The sequence below is a fragment of the Mustelus asterias genome, chromosome 14 (assembly GCF_964213995.1).
Source record: "Mustelus asterias chromosome 14, sMusAst1.hap1.1, whole genome shotgun sequence".
In the NCBI taxonomy this organism is placed as follows: Eukaryota; Metazoa; Chordata; class Chondrichthyes; order Carcharhiniformes; family Triakidae; genus Mustelus; species Mustelus asterias.
Genome location: NC_135814.1, coordinates 56401509 through 56420808, shown reverse-complemented (window position 1 = coordinate 56420808; position 19300 = coordinate 56401509). Strand labels below are relative to the sequence as shown.

The 19300-nt window shown below is 42.8% G+C and overlaps 1 protein-coding gene across 1 annotated transcript in view; it reads left to right on the top strand.

Moving 5' to 3' along the window:
• Positions 1-19300, top strand: part of LOC144504051 (N-chimaerin) — a 40840-nt gene that overhangs the window by 4002 nt on the left and 17538 nt on the right. The window contains exons 2-4 of the mRNA XM_078229214.1: positions 3103-3187; positions 12340-12513; positions 14806-14883. Coding sequence (XP_078085340.1) covers positions 3103-3187; positions 12340-12513; positions 14806-14883 — 337 coding nt within the window. The remainder of the gene's footprint in view (positions 1-3102; positions 3188-12339; positions 12514-14805; positions 14884-19300) is intronic.

Sequence of the window (19300 nt, the reverse complement as noted above, 5' to 3'; positions counted from 1 at the left end):
TTTACATCAGTATTCACGAAGGAGAGGGACGTGTTAACCGGGAGTGTCTCGGAGGGAGGTGTTGACCCGTTAGAGAAAATCTCCATTACAAGGGAGGAAGTGTTAGGTTTTTTAGGGAACATTAAAACTGACAAAGCCCCAGGGCCTGATGGCATCTATCCTAGACTGCTCAGGGAGTCAAGAGATGTAATTGCTGGGCCTCTGACGGAAATCTTTGTCGCTTCTTTGGACACAGGTGAGGTCCCTGACGATTGAAGGATAGCGAATGTGGTCCCGTTGTTTAAGAAGGGTAGCAGGGATAACCTGGGTAATTATAGGCCAGTGAGCTCGACGTCCGTGGTAGGGAAGTTGTTGGAGAGGATTCTTAGAGACAGGATGTATGTGCATTTAGAACGGAACAATCTCATTAGTGACAGACAGCATGGTTTTGTAAGAGGGAGGTTGTGCCTTACAAATTTGGTGGAGTTTTTTGAGGAAGTGACAAAAACGGTTGACGAAGGAAGGGCCGTGGATGTCGTCTATATGGATTTCAGTGAGGCATTTGACAAAGTCCCACATGGCAGGTTGGTTAAAAAGGTTAAGGTTCATGGGGTACAAGGAGAAGTGGCTAGATGGGTGGAGAACTGACTTGGCCATAGGAGACAGAGGGTAGCGGTCGAAGGGTCTTTTTCCGGTTGGAGGTCTGTGACCAGTGGTGTTCCACAGGGCTCTGTACTGGGACCTCTGCTATTTGTGATATATTTAAATGATTTGGAAGAAGGTGTAACTGGTGTTATCAGCAAGTTTGCGGATGACACGAAGATGGCTGGACTTGCGGATAGCGATGAACATTGTCAGGCAATACAGCAAGATATAGATAGGCTGGAAAATTGGGCGGAGAGGTGGCAGATGGAATTTAATGCAGATAAATGCGAAGTGATGCATTTGGAAGAAATAATGTAGGGAGGAGTTATACAATAAATGGCAGAGTCATCAAGAGTATAGAAACACAGAGGGACCTAGGTGTGCAAGTCCACAAATCCTTGAAGGTGGCAACACAGAAGGTGGAGAAGACGGCATATGATATGCTTGCCTTTATAGGACGGGATATAGAGTATAAAAGCTGGAGTCTGATGATGCAGCTGTATAGAACACTGGTTAGGCCACATTTGGAGTACTGAGTCCAGTTCTGGTCGCCGCACTACCAGAAGGACGTGGAGGCGTTAGAGAGAGTGCAGAGAAGGTTTACTAGGATGTTGCCTGGTATGGAGGGTCTTAGCTATGAGGAGAGATTGGGTAAACTGGGGTTGTTCTCCCTGGAAAGACGGAGAATGAGGGGAGATCTAATAGAGGTGTACAAAATTATGAAGGGGATAGATAGGGTGAACGGTGGGAAGCTTTTTCCCAGATCAGAAGTGACAATCATGAGGGGTCACGGGCTCAAAATGAGAGGGGCGAAGTATAACTCAGATATTAGAGGGATGTTTTTTACACAGAGGGTGGTGGGGGCCTGGAATGCACTGCCAAGTAGGGTGGTGGAGGCAGACACACTGACATTGTTTAAGACTTACCTGGATAGTCACATGAGCAGCCTGGGAATGGAGGGATACAAATGATTGGTCTAGTTGGACCAAGGAGCGGCACAGGCTTGGCGGGCCGAAGGGCCTGTTTCCTGTGCTGTACTGTTCTTTGTTCTTTGTAAGAGACAATCTAACCTTCTGCCCTTGACATTCAATGGTATATCCATCACTGAATCCCCCACTATCAACATTCAACATTCTAGGTATTACCATTGAGCAGAAACTGAACTGGATCAGCCATATAAATAGTGTGACTATAAGGGCAGGCCAAAGGCTGGGAATTTTGCGGACAGTACCTCACCCAATTCCCCAAAGTCAGTCCAAGTCACAAATCAGGAGTGTGATTGAATACTCTTCACTTGCCTCAACAGTCAAAAAGCTCAACATGATCCAGGACAAAACAGCCATTTGATTGGCATCCCATCCACCACCTTATACATTCCTCCACTGACGCACAGTGGCAGCAGTATGTACCATCTACAAAAGGCATTGCGGAGGCTCATCCAAACTCCTTCCACAGCACCTTCCAAACCTGCTACCTCTACCACCTGGATGTACAAGGCAGCACCACCACCTACAAGTTTCCCTTCAAATCACACATCATCCTGGCTATACTATATTGCCATTTCTTCACTATTGCTGGGTCAAAATCCTGGAACAACCTTCCCAACAGCACTGTGGATGTTACTACAACACATTGACTGCAGCAATTCAAAAAGGCAGCTCACCACCTTCTCGAGGGCAATTATGGATGGACAATAAAGGCTGGCCTAGCCAGCAATTCCCACATCACATGAACAAATTAAAAAAAACAAAGCAGCCTACTTGGTTAGCGGCCCATCCACCGCCTTGAACATGAATTCCCTCTGCCACCAATGCAAGACTTACTTCAGCAACTCACCACGGCTCCTTCAATTGCATCTTCCAAACCTATGACCTCTACAACCTGAATGGAAAAGGGCAGTTGATACATGGGAAAACACCGTCTGCAAGTTCCCTTCCAACCACACTATCGTGACTTGGAAATGTATTGCTGTTTTTTCACTATCACTGGGTCAAAATCCTGGAACAGCCTTCCTAACAGGACCTACATCACATGGGCTGCAGCAGTTCAAGTTGACCGCCCACCATGATGATCTCAAGAAATTAGGAATGGACATCACATGTTGGACTAGCCAAAGGTCCCCACACCCATGAAATGAATAAAAAATACGAATGGAGATGGGGCACACAATCGTTGTGCATTTTACGTTTATCTCTCAATTTTTTTAAATTGTGAACTTAAAAACTCCTAAATTTGTAAGAAAAATGTGTTTTGCAAGCAGCTGGATCTTATATAACCATTTTCGCACTCTACATGTTCAGTGTTGGTTCCTTTACCTCTTCTATCACCATTAATTTAAGATTTTTTACTCTTCAGTTTTGTTATTTTTTATTTTAATCAGACAATTCACTTGAATAACTCTTAATGTTAAACTGTTCATTAAAGCTCTAGTTTTGCTGCATCACCTTATTTCCCTAATATTGCACTGATACATTGCAGGTTCACACATTCCGAGGACCTCATTGGTGTGAGTACTGTGCCAATTTTATGTGGGGTCTGATTGCTCAGGGCGTGAAATGTGCAGGTACTTTGCTGTTCCAAATATATAATCTGTCTTTGAAACATATAATTGCATGTCGTCTTTTTCAGTGATTTGTTTTTAAATCTTCATATACTTTTCACCCTAGATATGCTTGCAATGTACATAACTTGATCATAACTCAAGATATTATAACAGAGTTAATTATCAAAGCTCACACCAATTTCCTGAAAAGGCACACTTTTTACTGGAATAATAACGTTAAAATGAATGGGCTGTGCACATAATTTCTTACTCCTAGTTATCATATTTCAAGATAGCCAGGAATAGTTTTATATAAGGTAAAAAGATTATGTTCAAGCGCTACATTTGTAATGTACCCATAGGTAACTAGTCATTTGTATGCAAAAATATAGCTGGTGATTCCAATTGTGCTCCATAACAATGTAATCTAAAATGTGACATGAAGAAGTTAGCCATTTATCTTGTATGACATTTTACACAGTTCAAATGACTGCACAGCATGAATGATGTTTATTGGAGGCACATAACAACAGCAGCAACATGCCACAGCAACTTTCATATAAAACCATTACAGGACCAGTACCATTGTACTGTGACAGTCCACATTTGAAATAATTACTTCTATTCAGTAAAAAGTAAAGTCGCTATAGTCCCAGATGACTATAGCCTCCTTTCCCCTTTAAGAGGGAGAGCTGACTGGTGGTGATTTAACATGAGGATCACCACAGCTCAGGCAAAGGGCAAGGCTGAGAAGGCAGAGCCTTCATGAGTAACCCCAGCTGGTACGGGAATTGAACCTCACTGCTGGTGTCGCTCTGCATCATGAATCAGCTCTCCAGCCAATTGAGTTAACCAACCCCCCCAAGTACAGATATGCAAACCATGGATTGTGATTTAACTTTGTTCCCAGCATTTTTAAATGTGTGGATCTCAATATGTCTGTTAAGACCCTTTCCATTTACATATAAAAATGACATGTAGTGCCCCTGCACCGTTTGTTTAAATCTACCTGTTTGGAAGATTCCAAGGTACAAACATACAACTTCTTTAAGCATAGCGGTTTAATTGCTATATTGGAAAAATTCATTTCATTAGAACATTGAAAGTTAAGAGAAGATCTGAAAGAGATGTTCAAAATTCTGATAAACAGGATAAACCTATTTCCTGCTAGCCAATCAATCAATCAAAAAACGGTTTAAATCACAATTAGAACCTAAGAGAAGTTTGGAATTTTTTTGCACAAAAGATTGTTAAGAGATGGGAAATCCTACCAAAAACTAGGACAATGGCCTGTTTGTGAAAACATTCTTTGTTCACAAGTTTTATTAGAAGTAGATGTAGTTTAATTAAGTTATTTGCCTAAACAACTTGCTTTGTTCTGCAAATGGTCCATTCAGACAAAATAATTTTGCTGTCACATAATATATAAATTTAGTTCTGATTATTATATTGACATTGCTGACATGCCAAGCAATAGTCGCTGGATCTATGATTGTAAGCTTTATTTGATTATTAAAGTTTCAATCAGGATGTTCATTATTCTTTCAAGCTTACAATATCAAATTTAAAAGTCTAAAATGTAACAGTCATTTTTGCTTCCTGTTATTTATAGTGCCTCATTGCTGTACCAGTATCTACTAAGGTTCTGTTAAATTCTCCTACACCCTTTAAAATGTTCATTTTCTAATTATTTATCCAGAAAATGACATAGTAGGTCAATAACATCACCGTATCTGGTTGGGGTGGATGAACTCGATGATTTCTATACCCTTCTTGTCATACGTTTGTGTGACTTAGTTTTGTTACTATGTCAAACGTGAAAACAACTATTGAAATAGTTGTATGAGTTTGCAGTGTATTTATTTGCTATGCTTTTAATGCATAGAACTGAAGAAGCTTTATTTTTGTGTTAATTTTCAGGATACATAGGTTATATCTAATACTGCATGCATTACCACATTCCTGACTCTTTAGGATAAGCAAGCATTGCCCTGACATTCACTAGGGCAGTGGAAGGAGTAATGGGCGGAAAACCCAGAAGACTAGATTTCCCAGCCTGAACACCATGTAGTTTCTTTTTAAATAGATTTCCTGGCTGGAGGATGCATAAAGATCGATTACAGCATGAAGATGCAGTCTCAGAGCAAATAGTGTTAAAAGGTTGTTGGAGGTATAGATCACAGGAGTTGGGGTGGGGAGGGTTTGGCAAGGGAATGGTTGAGAGAGTTGTGATGATACCAGTGTAGTTGAAGATTATGGAGGATTGGAGAGAGGTCAGAGATGGAGAGAAATTGGGAGGGATTTTCCGGCCATGCTCGCCCCAAAGCCAGAAAATCCTGCCTGAGGTCAACAGACTTTTGCAGGCAAAGGCCTTTAATTGGCCACTTAAGTGGCTCAGTTGGGTTCTGGGCAGGAGGGCCATCCGCAACCTTTCCCGCTACTGACAAGATAACATGACAGCAGAAAGATGGTGGGCATCACTTCCTGCAACATTTTGGCATCCTTCCTCATTGCTGTACCAAAGGGCTGGCAAAGTCCTGCCCATTAATTCTGCTTAAATATAGGTTTATGGCAGAGTTTCCATATTACAACCACATATTGTGTAAGCATCACTTTTAATTCTTCTTGTTGACAATTATCTTAATTTTGAGCTCTCTTGTTCCTATTTTTCCTCATCAGTAGAAACAATCTATTACTACTTGCCTGTCATACTCTTCCTAATCCTGAAGACCTGGACCAGGTCAGTTCCCAACCTTCTTAACTCCATCGAAAAATACCTTGGGCAGAGGTTTACAGGTGGCGGTGTCTCCCACCCCCATTGCCAAGGCAGGTAAATAAGCTTGAGGAGGACCATCTGTCCCCACCTGGAGAGAAAGCTCCATGTCCAAGAGCTACTGACCACTGCTGGGACTTCATATAGTCCTGAAGATTAAAAAACAAAAGTCGGATGAGAATGTCAATAACAGTGTCCTCACAATCATTGACATCATTCCAGTTCCAAAAATTTATCTTTCCCTTACACTTTGTTTTCTGCTGTCTGACCACCTCTTCACCCATATATAAAGTGGAACAAATGAATAGGTGATGTGTGCATTGCCACCTGGAGCTTGAACAATCCAGTGGCAAAAACATTTAGTGTTGTTGTGACCTTGACAGCCACAGAACCCACTTGCTTTAAGTGGCAGGCTTGTCTTTAGCAAGTGGGGTAGGGCAACAACAGCCTTGTGACTAAACTGAAGCTTCTAATGCATTAGTCATTCCTTGGTAAAATTGAGGCACATTATTAAATTTCCCACACCCTTCAGTGCCTTTGTGCAGATTCTTCCTTTCCTGTTATTCCTGCTGCTCATGTTCCTCCTTCTCTTGCACGACCCAGCTTGGAGTTGCCAATATGACACCCAGAATGAAGAGGTCTCAGTTGTTTAAATCTGAAAATAATAGAATCATGGAAAGTTTACAGTACAGAAAGAGGCCACTTGGCCTATCACGTCTTCGCCCTGACAAGCCACCCAGCCTAATCTCACTTTGTAGCATTTGGTCTGTAGCCCTGAAGGTTAAGGCACTTGAAGTGCATACCTAGACACCTTTTGAATGAGTTAAAGGATTCTGCCTCCTCGATCCTTTCAGGCAGTGAGTTCCAGGCCCCCCGCAACTCTCTGGGTGAATTTTCTTTTTCTCATCTCCCCTCTAATCTTCCTACTGACCATTTTAAACCTGGGTCCCGTGGTCACTCTCTGTTAAAGTAAATGGGCCCTTTGCATCACTCTTCACCAGCTAGTGCATCTCAATCAAACCTCCCCATAGCCTCCTGTGTTGGAAGGAAGAAACTCCAGCCTATCCAGTCTTTCCTCATAGCTGCAATTTTTCATTCCTGGCAACATTCTCATAAATTTCATCTGTACCCTCACTAATATAATTTCATCCTTTCTGTATTGAGGTGACCAGAACTGCACACTACTCCAGTTGTGGCTTCGCCAATGTTTTATATAGTTCCAGCACAATCTCCTTGTCCTTCTATTCCATGGCTAGAATTTTTAGAATGGTGAGCAATCGGCATTCGCCGTGCTGACAGTTGCCACATAACATGCTATTGCCAATTTTCAGAAGCCCACTGCCATTTCACTTGAGGGTTGATTGGCAGGGGAAGAACTTTCGTCCACCCTTGGAAGAAAATCCCAATCAGATTGGCCGACAGCTCTCCAACCCTGCTAGGCACAGTGCTGTAGTAGCCAGAAGCGTTACTTCAGTGCTCTGCCTAGAACTAAGTCCCAAGACCATGATAAAAGTCCCTGGGTGGGATGGTAGGGCACACCCTGGGGGAATCAGCGCAGAGGGGAGGTTCAGAGCTCCAAGGTCCTGGGGAGGAGGGCGTCCCAACTCCTAACGGGCCTTCAGATTGAGGCATCCACCCCCAGCTTCCTGCCCAAGATGGAGAAAAGTTTTTTTCTCAGTTTCCCACCCTACTCGTGCCCACTCCTAGAAGTTGAGGCTGGGTGGGAAAATGCCCTTAAATGGCCATTAAGTGGCCACTTGAGGGCTTTAATAGGTGAAAGGGTTCCCTGCCTGAGGCCCTTCTTGTCCAAGTGTGAAGTTGCATCTGGGTTGTGGCAGGCAGGTTCCCAAGGAGGAGGGAACCAGTCCATTCAAATTCACACTCCCCCCACTGCCTTAGAACCCACCTTGAGGGAGCATAAAATTCTGTCCTATGACTTGACAAATGACATGAAAGGATTCTATATTCCTTCTTAATCACCTTATCAACCTGTCCTGTGAGATAAAGCATTGATATAAAATATCAGATGCATGTTTTGAGCCTTTACGTAGCTCAGCCGTGGGATCATAGTCAGTGAAAATAAGAAAAGCCTACCTGCCATCGAAACACAGGGACTGGTGATGTTAAAAAGTCTAAAGAGGCAAAATAAAAACATTGTAGCCACAAGGTCAATCAAAGCCTGGGTGGATTTGAGAGTTGGGTGAAAATCTGTTCAAATTGACAAGTAGATTGGACTCCCACATCACTTGAAATGCGTTGATGGCTTTTAGAATTAACGTTAAAATGAAACACATTTTTATTACTAAAACCAATATAATTTGAAATAAAAACCGGAATAAAGCACATGCTAATAAAACAAAAACGAAGCTGTAGAAATAGAATAAAAAAGAAAATATGGGCAGGTGACAGTGGTCCATAAAAATCTGAGGAATTTACAACATTAAGAGCATAGCAAGTTTGGAGGCTTGATGGTGAAATTTTTGAAGTGAACAATCTGTAAAAATCTTATTACCATTGACTTCGCGAGCCAAATATTTTCACAAATGCCAGTTAGAGTGCTTTGATTCTATCTGTTAAATGTTGGTTTCTTGACCCTTTCTTCCCAAGCCTTCCGTAAGGAATGATCATTGTCTTCAAATCTAATTGTAATGCCTATGAAAGACACATCATCAGTTTTACAAAAGATTACATCTGGTACAAATAGTTATCCTTTTTCTGTTCTAATGCATGGCTCCAAGTAGGCGATACATCCATGTTTGAGTAATTTATCTTTGAGGAGGTGAAGAATTTTTTTGTGTTTCAGGGGTCTATGGACATGCACCCCAAGGTCTCTCACTTCCTGTACATCTCTGAGTATCCTCTCATTTATTATGTAATGCTTTGCCTTGTTTGACCTTCCCAAATGCATGACCTTGCACTTTTCTGCCCACCTGACCAGTCATAGTTACCTTCTGGCAGTCGATAGCAATCCTCCTTGCTAGCTACCACATGGCAAATTTTTGTGTCATCTGTAAACTCGAACAAAGAACAGCACAGGAAACAGGCCCTTCGGTCCTCCAAGCCTGTGCTGCTCATTGGTCCAACTAGACCATTCGTTTGTATCCCTCCATTCCCAGACTGCTCATGTGACTATCCAGGTAAGTCTTAAACGATGCCAGCGTGTCTGCCTCCACCACCCTACTTGGCAGCGCATTCCAGCCCCCACCACTCTCTGTGTAAAATACGTCCCTCTGATATCTGAGTTATACCTCGCCCCTCTCACCTTGAGCCCGTGACCCCTCGCGACCTGGGAAAAAGCTTCCCACTGTTCACCCCTTCATAATTTTGTACACCTCTATTAGGTCTCCCCTCATTCTCCGTCTTTCCAGGGAGAACAACCCCAGGCAACATCCTGGTAAACCTTCTCTGCACTCTCTCTAAAGCCTCCACCTCCTTCTGGTAGTGCGGCGACCAGAACTGGACGCAGTACTCCAAATGTGGCCTAACCAGTGTTCTATACAGCTGCAACATCAGACTCCAGCTTTTATACTCTATACCCCGTCCTATAAAGGCAAGCATACCATATGCCTTCTTCACCACGTTCTCCACCTGTGCTGCCACCTTCAAGGATTTGTGGACTTGCACACCTAGGTCCCTCTGTGTTTCTACACTCTTGATGGCTCTGCCAATTATTGTATAACTCCCCTCTACATTAGTTCTTCCAAAATGCATCACTTCGATTAAATTCCATCTGCCATTTCTCCGCCCAATTTTCCAGCCTTTCTATATCCTGCTGTATTGTCCGACAATGTTCATCGCTATCCACAAGTCCAGCCATCTTCGTGTCATCCGCAAACTTGCTGATAACACCAGTTACACCTTCTTCCAAATCATTCACAAATAGCAGAGGTCCCAGTACAGAGCCCTGCAGAACACCACTGGTCACAGACCTCCAGCCAGAAAAAGACCCTTCGACTGTTACCCTCTGTCTCCTGTGGCCAAGCCAGTTTTCTACCCATCTAGCCACCTCTCCTTGTATCCCATGAACCTTAACCTTCTTAACCAACCTGCCATGAGGGACTTTGTCAAATGCCTTACTGTAATCCATATAGATGACATCCACGGCCCTTCCTTCGTCAAGCGTTTTTGTCACTTCCTCAAAAAACTCCACCAACTTTGTACGGCACAACCTCCCTCTTACAAAACCATGCTGTCTGTCACTAATGAGATTGTTCCGCTCTAAATGCGCCTACATCCTGTCTCTACGAATCCTCTCCAACAGCTTCCCTACCACGGACGTCGAGCTCACTGGCCTATAATTACCCAGGTTATCCCTGCTACCCTTCTTAAACAACGGGACCACATTCGCTATCCTTCAATCGTCAGGGACCTCACCTGTGTCCAAAGAAGCGACAAAGATTTCCGTCAGAGGCCCAGCAATTACATCTCTTGACTCCCTGAGCAGTCTAGGATAGATGCCATCAGGCCCTGGGGATTTGTCAGTTTTAATGTTACCTAAAAAAACCTAACACTTCCTCCCTTGTAATGGAGATTCTCTCCAACGGGTCAACATCTCCCTCTGAGACACTCCCAGTCGACAAGTCCCTCTTCTTTGTGAATACTGATGCAAAGTATTCATTTAGGATCTCCCCTATTCCCTTGGGTTCTAAGCATAATTCCCCTCCTTTGTCCCTGAGACTTTTTCCATGACAACTCTTTTGTTCCTAACATATGAATAAAATGCCTTTGGATTCTCCTTAATCCTATCTGTCAAGAACATTTCGTGACCTCTTTTTGCCCTTCTAACTCCCCGTTTGAGTTCTTTCCTACTCTCTCTATTCCTCCAGAGCTCCATCTGATTTCAGTTGCCTGGATTTAACGTACACCTCTCTTTTCTTTTTGATCAGATCCTCAATTTCCTGGTTATCCACGGCTCTCGAATCCTACCTTTCCTATCCTTCCTTTTTACAGGCACACGCCTGTCCTGCAGCCTTATCAACTGTTCCATAAAAGACTCCCACATGCCAGACGTGGACTTACCCCCGAACAGCCTCTCCCAATCAACGGCCACCAATTCCTGCCTAATCCGGCTATGGTTAGCCTTCCCCCAATTTAGCACCCTATCCTTAGGACAACTCTCGTCCTTGTCCATTATTATCCTAAAGTTAACAGAGTTGTGGTCACTATTTGCCACATGTTCCCCTTCCGAAACTTTGACGACCTGACCGGGCTCATTTCCAAGAACTAGATCCAGTATAGCCCCCTCTCTAGTTGGGCTATCTACATACTGTTCCAAAGAACCTTTCAGTAAGCATTTTACAAATTCCTCCCCGTCCAGACCCCCAGCCCTAAGCACTTTCCAGTCTATACCAGGGAAATTGAATTCTCCCACTACAACAACCCTATTTTTTCCGCACATATCCAGAATCTCCTGACATATCCATTCCTCCACTTCCCGTGGGCTGTTGGGTGGCCTGTAGTATACCCCCAGCATAGTGATTGCACCTTTCCTGTTTCTGAGCTCCACCCACAGCGACTCATTACTTGACCCCTCTAAATTGTCCACCCTCTGCACGCTGTAATATGCTCCCTAACTAACACCGCTACTCCCCCACCTTTTTTAGCCCCTCCTCTGTCTCGCCTAAAACACTTATACCACTTGATCATTCCTCCTACATTTATGTCAAAATCCATAATATATAGCACAAAAAGCAGGGAACCTAGTACTGACCGCTGCAGAACCCCACTGGAAATAGCTTTCCAGTCACAAAATAATCCTTTAAAAATTATCCTTTGTTTCCTGCCACTGAGCCAGTTTTGTATCCAAGTGCCACATTCCCCTGGATCCCATGAGCTTTTGCTTTTTTAAAGACTAAGCGATGCAAAGAAATCCTATCTCTTTCAAAATATACAGCTCTTCAATAGCCAGCACTTACTTACACATCCTTTAAGTAATCCATACTTCTCTACCACCCACTTTTCTGAACGGATCCTTCACTAATCAGTAATCCTGGCTTTTCTAAGTGAAAATTGGCAGCAAGATCCTATCTACATGATAGTGCCCACATTATGTGGGTGGATACCTGGACTACTCATGTGCTTATGGCAGTGGAGACAATATGCACAAGAACAGGGAGTAAGTACAGCATCACCATTTGCACTCAGCACCTTGGAGCAAGTGGAAATTGGCCCAAATCTCTCAAAACGGCTGCAACCACAAAATTAAAGCATTTTATTTCTGATGTTGACACAAAATTACTGATGCTTATTATAGCCATTAAATATCAGAGATGAGAATGCAATCTTTATTGTAACCCATAGCTATGGTATAGATACACCCTCCTTTTTGAATTGTGGCTTTTCTTAAGAGAGTAATTGTAATTTTCTGATAGGACTTAGAAGTGTCTTTCTTATTACTTAGATTGTGGCTTGAATGTTCACAAGCAATGTTCCAAGATGGTTCCACATGATTGCAAGCCAGACCTGAAGCATGTGAAAAAAGTCTACAGCTGTGATCTGACAACACTAGTTAAAGCGCATAACACAAAAAGACCAATGGTGGTGGATATGTGCATTCGAGAAATTGAAAACAGAGGTAGGAGCTAGCAGTCAGTCTGAGATTATGGGCAGTCACTAATACTTTCTATGCTAACCAATTGGAAAAGTTTTTAAAACTGTATTAAAGACATTTTAATTTGTTTTGGACCAATTACTCCTGATGTTATGTTCAATTCTGCACATTCACATCTGTATGCTGTATGTATTTACTTATTAAAACTGAGTATATTTTCATGATGGAATGAATACTTGCTAATTATTTGCTTCAAGGCTAAATATACAATGCTTAAAAGATATGGATCTAGAAATGTGAAGACAGTGATCAATATGCTAGGCAGCATTCATGCAAGCAGCATGCTCTGAGCCAGACATGCACTGCCCACCATTTTGATATAAGACATTAAAAAAGGTCCCCAGGACTCACATCTGAAACAGACATTGAGGGCGCCATCTTACCGAAAAGATTCTAAGGGCACGATCTTAGCGGCACGAACCGGTTTTTCTTCCTGACCCTGTTGTGCCAGCAAGATCAGCTTCACGCCCAAAAAGAGCACTAAACTAATTTAAACATTAATGACATGCAAAACAAGTTCCGGACGGCATCATCCGGGCTCACTTACACTTACCTACTCGTTGGTCAGTCCTCATGCCGGTGAGAATCACAGCTGCTCTCCATCAGTAGAGACCAGATGTGATGGCCTTACTCGGGGGGAATGGAGACCATTGAAGCCCCCAGTGGTTGGGGCATGGCCGAGAAGTGCCCATGGGGCAGTGCTCACCAGGCACCAGAACCAGGCCAGGAATAGTGCCGGGGGTTGGGACTCGACTGGGAATGGAGCCTATGGGGTGCTGGGACTATGACAGGGGAGGAAGCGGGGGGGAGCTCTGCAATGAGGGAGGTTGCAGGCTAGGGGGGAGAGGTCTGCAGATGGGGGGGTGATCGGTGGGGGCGTATGTAAGGGAGGGGGAGGTGAGATTGGCATTTGGGGGTATGCTGGGTGGGCTGCGGAAGAGGTCATGACGGGGGACTCTTCGGAAAGGTCCTGATTCCTGATGCCCCAATGCTGGCAACCTATTTGCCATGGGGTTGGGGAGGTGGGGGTTACATTGCCGCCATTGGTGAGTTAGGGTGGGGGAGGGTGAGTGCAGGAGGTCTACCAATTCACTGGGCGATCAGGGAACCTGTACAATGGTGCCCCAAGCTGTCCTCAGCTGGCTTCACCAGTGGGCTTAGGCTTCCTTCCCCACCCCCTTGGTGAGAATCGCACTCCTGTACTGCCCTGCTCACCAATGAATCAGAGAATGAAAATGTCCATTGAACTTGTGCAGGACTTTACGGTTTCGGGACAAGCGAGGCCATAAAATCCCACCTACCGTGTCATGATTGCATTTTCAATCTCGTCCAAAAAACAAGTCAGAAACTCTCCCGTTTTCTCGCTCAGTCATCACTTCGGGTGCTATCTTACAAGAAAAATTCTAAGTGCTGAACGAGCAAGAAAATGGGAGTGATTGGTGCCAGTTTTTTCAGTGAGCTGCGAGTCACAATCTTACGGTACTTGGCGAAATAAAAGAGCCTTGGTACAATTCTCATCACCATGCTACCAAGCTGTTTAATATGTAAGATGTAATTACTTTTGAATTTTTATTACTATCGTATTGGCGGTTTCTTATGAAAGTTTTATTTCCATCCATAACATCACCCAACTGAGTCTTGTCAGAGATCGTCTGCTGCTGAAACCCTCATTAAGCCTTTTTTAAATCTCTAGACTCAACGAATCTTAACTATTCTATTCTAACACTCCTGGCTGGTCTATCCAACATAAATTTGGATGCCCATTTCTTAACTCTCAGCCAGTCCCATTCCCCTGTCACCGTTGAGTTTGCTGATGTAAATTGACACCGTCAAGTATTTTCTTGATTTTAAAATTCTCATCCTTGTTTTGAAATCCCTCCAGGCCCTTGCCCCTCCCAAACTCTGTAATCTCCTCCAGCGCCACAACCCTCAAATATCTATCATCCCCTAATTCCCCTTGTATATTCCCAATTATAATTACTTCACAAGTGGTGACCATGCCTTCAAATGTCTTGGGCCCTAGTTCTGGAATTCCCTCACAAACATTTCTCCACCTCTCGACCTCATTTTTCTCCTTTAAGGCAGTCATTTAAACTGCCTCTGAGTTTTTAATCTGACTTAATTTCTCTTTATGTGGCTCAGTGTCAGATTTTGTTTTATAAAGTTCCTGTGAAACACCTCAGGACATTTCATTACATTACAGGTACGTTGTTACTTCTGGAGAACCCTTTTTTATTCAAATTTTATGTTTTGTAGGTCTAATGTCTGAAGGTTTGTACAGAGTATCAGGGTTTAGTGATCTAATTGAAGATGTCAAACTGGCATTTGACAGAGGTATGTCCAGTTTCATTTATAGCACTTTTACACAACTAACCAGTATTTACAACAAGCAGATGGATACTATTACCTTGACTAGTTTCTAAATTTTCAGTTTTGAAGATAACTGCATAAACCTAGATATGTCAAAGAGTAATTGGAGTGTTCAGTGGGTGGAGATTGTTGAGTGGTCAGTGGGGAAAGGGGACAAGTGGTCAGTGGGGGGGTCGGCTGGTCAGTGCGATGGAAAGGACAGTCAGGAGGTGCGGAGGGTAGTTCGGGGATGGTGAGGGTGTAGTCGGGTGTGGAAGTGTAGTCTGGGGTGGGATTATAGTCAGGTGGTATTGTAGTCGGGGTAGGGAGTGTATAGTACTATAGTTACCCAGAATTTAGAAATGCTTTTAATTCTTCTAACACTTTTTAGTTCCTGTAAGACAGGTGGAACCATCCAAACTTTGTGATTTAAGTCACAGTACCAAATTATTCTCATGCAGGGCAAATGCCCAACAAAAATTAGAATTTCTTGGGCAATTGCTGTACAATTATTACATGGGGACCTCTGGTGGATGGGTTCCCCAGTGCATTTTTGGGGTACCCCCAGATATGATGTCCTGATGAACGGAAGTTATAGGCCATGATTCAGCAGTGTCAGCACAAATTTATAAAAGGTAAATCGTGTTTAAAAAGTCTTATTAGAGTTTTTTTGAGGGTGTAACTAGTAGGATATATCATATCTTTGCAAACAAGTTCACTTGTGTGGACAAAATGCTATCAGTAACAGAAAACTAGTTTTAATCTAGGTTTGCCTTGTATGCGTACACATAAAAATAACATTGCCTCAAGAGGATGCAATTACACACCTCCCTCCTTAATAAAAAAGTTACAATGGCCGGAATTGTACCAACCTGCCCGTCACGGGAATCGGAGAGGGCACGGGGGCGGACGGTGGAAAGATCCGTTGACCTCGGGCGGGATTTTATGGTTTTGGGACGAGCGAGGCAGGAAAATCCCACTCATTATGTTTGAGATTCATACAATCTTTATACACTTTTTTCATTTACTCACAAATCAAACTCAATCATTTGTTTCCTACTCCTAAGTGGATACTTCTTTTCCTGATTCAAACTTTCAGAACTTGACCCATCTTATCCTGATCTGAGGCAAAGTTTTCTCCAACAAAGATTTATTTTGACTTTGACCTTCAATTGCATTTTCCACTTCATCAGCAATGTCTGATTCTGAGTTGGATCTGAATTGGTTTTTGGCATGACTTGTGTCAGAGTAACTATTGGTATTCTACTACTATTCTATCTGATTCATCAGACTCATTTGATTCAAGAATCATAGAATCCCTACGGTGCATAAGGAGGTCATTTGGCCCATCAAGTCTGCACCAACCACAATCCCATTCAGGCCCTATCACCTTAATTCCATCTATTTACCCTTAAGTCCCCCTAATACTAAGGGACAATTTAGCATGGCCTTTCAACCTAATCTGCATATCTTTGGAATGTGGGAGGAAACCAAAGCACCTGAAGGAAACCCACACAGACACAGGGAGAACGTGCAAACCGAGGCCGGAATTGAACCTGGGTCCCTGGCGCTGAGGTAGCAGTGCTAACCACTGTGCCACCATGCTGCCATTCTCCCCATCTTCTGCCATTTTTGTGAACTTTTGAAGGAAAAGCATGATCTATATATTCAAATATATAATATTTCCACCAAACATTTTGACCAAATATATGCGAGTGTCACATATTTTCTTGACTCTTCCTGGTAGCCTGTTCAACTATTTGTGAATATGATTCTTCATTCTAGCCTTCTGGGCAACTTCAGACTTTTTTCTCTCACTCTGTTCTTGTTGTGACGACCTTTCTGTCTTGATTGTTTCTCTTCTACGGACTGTGCTAAATGTGGCTTCAGCAATGAAAACATCACTGAGCTGCCTTCAAAAAAAACAATTAGTTCGCGCTCTGCCAGTAGTATGAGGTGTGTGTTACGATACATAAGCAGAAAATTCACTCACCTGTGATCCAATAACAAACAACATTTCTTCCAGTTCATATTTAGTATTTGCTTCACAAGAGCATTCTTAACAAGTGTACTGTTCACTCTGCTGCTCCTTTGAAAGTAGGATAATATGGTGGAACTCTAGTGTGTTTTACCCCATTAATTCTTCTGAATTGTGCAGATTTTTCTGAACAAAACTGAGGACTATTGTCAGATACAATTTCCTCAAGGAACCCATAAGCAGCAAACAAACTGTGCAAACTATCTAAAGTTTTGCTAGTTGTTCAATTCATCGGGAACCGGTCAGCCCATTTTCAATAGTTGTCTATCACAATGAGTAGCTATTTCCTTTCAAATTGTGCAAAATCTACGTGCAGTCATTGCCACACTCTAGCTGGCCATTTCTATAGTTGAAATATACTAATGGTAGCTTCTGTTCTACAGGTTGGCATATCCTGTAGTGTTTCACTCTGTCTTCTACATCCTTATCTAACCCTAGCCCCAAAGATAGCGCCTTTCAAGGCTGTTTCTCGTGCTCATCCCTAAATGTTGATCCTGAAGATCACTTAGCAACTGTTACCTGTACTTTTTAGGGATTACAATCCTGGTTTCCCACATAACATAACCTTCATCAACTGATAACACCTTCTAATGCCTAAAAAGCTGGCCTGATTTCTGAATCCACTATCTGTGTTGGCCACCAATTTGTGACATAGTTGTACACCCTTGTCAATACAGTGTTCCAATGAGTTGTTGTACCAATGTCTTCTATTGTGACATCCATGTATGAAAAAAAATACGTCTTCCCTCTTGGCTCTACCTCTGATGGGGATAGTGTTCTAGACATTGCATTGGAATTACAATAATCTTCCAATCATCTGTACTTAACGTCGTGCTGATAACCAAACAAAATTAAAGCCCATCTCTGCATTCAGACAACAGCTTAAGTGGGCACTGGAGACTTTGGATTTCAAAATAGCTGCCTGGTTTCTGATCAGTTTTGATCGTGAAATTATGACTGTACAAATATTTATGGAATCTTCTTACTCCAAAAATCAAAGACAATACTTCACATTCTATCTGAACATAATTTTACCCATTGGCATTTATGGTGCATGATGCAAATAGAATCAGTCTTTCCTCACCATTATCCAACATGTGAGAGATCACAGTACTTATTCCTTATGGAGAAAATTCACATGTTAGCTTAATCTCTTTGAACACATCCCTGGGGGCACAGTGGTTAGCACTGCTGCCTCACAATGCCAGGAACCTGGGTTCGATTCCTGGCTTGGGTCTCGGTGTGGAGTTTGCACATTCTCCGTGTTTGCATGGGTTTCTCCGGGTGCTCCGGTTTCCTCCCACAGTCCAAAGATGTGCAGGTTAGGTAGATTGGCCATGCTAAACTGACCCTTAGTGTCAGGGGGACTGGCTAGGATAAATGCATGGGGTTATGGAGATAGGGCCTGGGTGGGATTGTGGTCAGTGCAGACTCGATGGGTTGAATGGTCTCCTCCTGCACTGTAGGATTCTGTGATGCTATGACATAGCATTGTACCCTCCAAGTTGAATTTTACACGTTCCTTTTGTCATTTTCCTTCATCCAATTCCACTGAACACTTTTTCTCAAGAGATCATCTAATGGATGCAATGATGTTGCCAAATTTGGTATAAATCTATCATATTAATTTACTGGGCACAATAAAGATCTGAGCTCGGACATATTCTCAGGGTGTGGCACATTTATTACTGCTTGAACTCTACTCTTTGTAGAACATAACCTATCTTTATCTACCGTGATCCATGTGCTCTACAGAGTTTTGAAACATTTCATAAGTGTGTGCCTTTGCCCAAACTTTATGCTGTTCTATACCTACGAGCACCTTTTGCACCCTGTTATCATGAGTATGCCTGTTTGGAGCTGAAATAAGTATCCAAATAGCACAATACTCCATGAATTCCTTGCAAAATTTGGGTTCATCAACACTTCGAAGATTTCAGGGGCTGAAGAAACACCAAATGGCAGTCTATGAAACTGAAGTAGACTCATATGTGTATTGATGGTGAAGTGCAACTTAAGACTCATCATCCAGCTCAAGTTGCAGATAGCTGTTTGTCCGATCAAACTTTGAAAAGATCTGGCCTCCAGATAAGATTGTGAACAGATCCTCCAAATGTAGCAAAGTATTGGGTGGATGACATTTCAGTATCCGATTTACAGTTACCTTATAATACCTACATATTCTCACACTGTCATCTGATTTTGGTACTGCCACAATTGGAGTAGCCCATTTACCCTGCTTTACCTTAGAGATAATGTTCATAGTCTCAAGTCTTTGAAGTTCTTGTTCTACTTTCTCTCTTGGAGCATAGGGTTCTGACTGCAGCCTGCAATAAACTTGCATTCCTCTGAACAGCCTTTTAT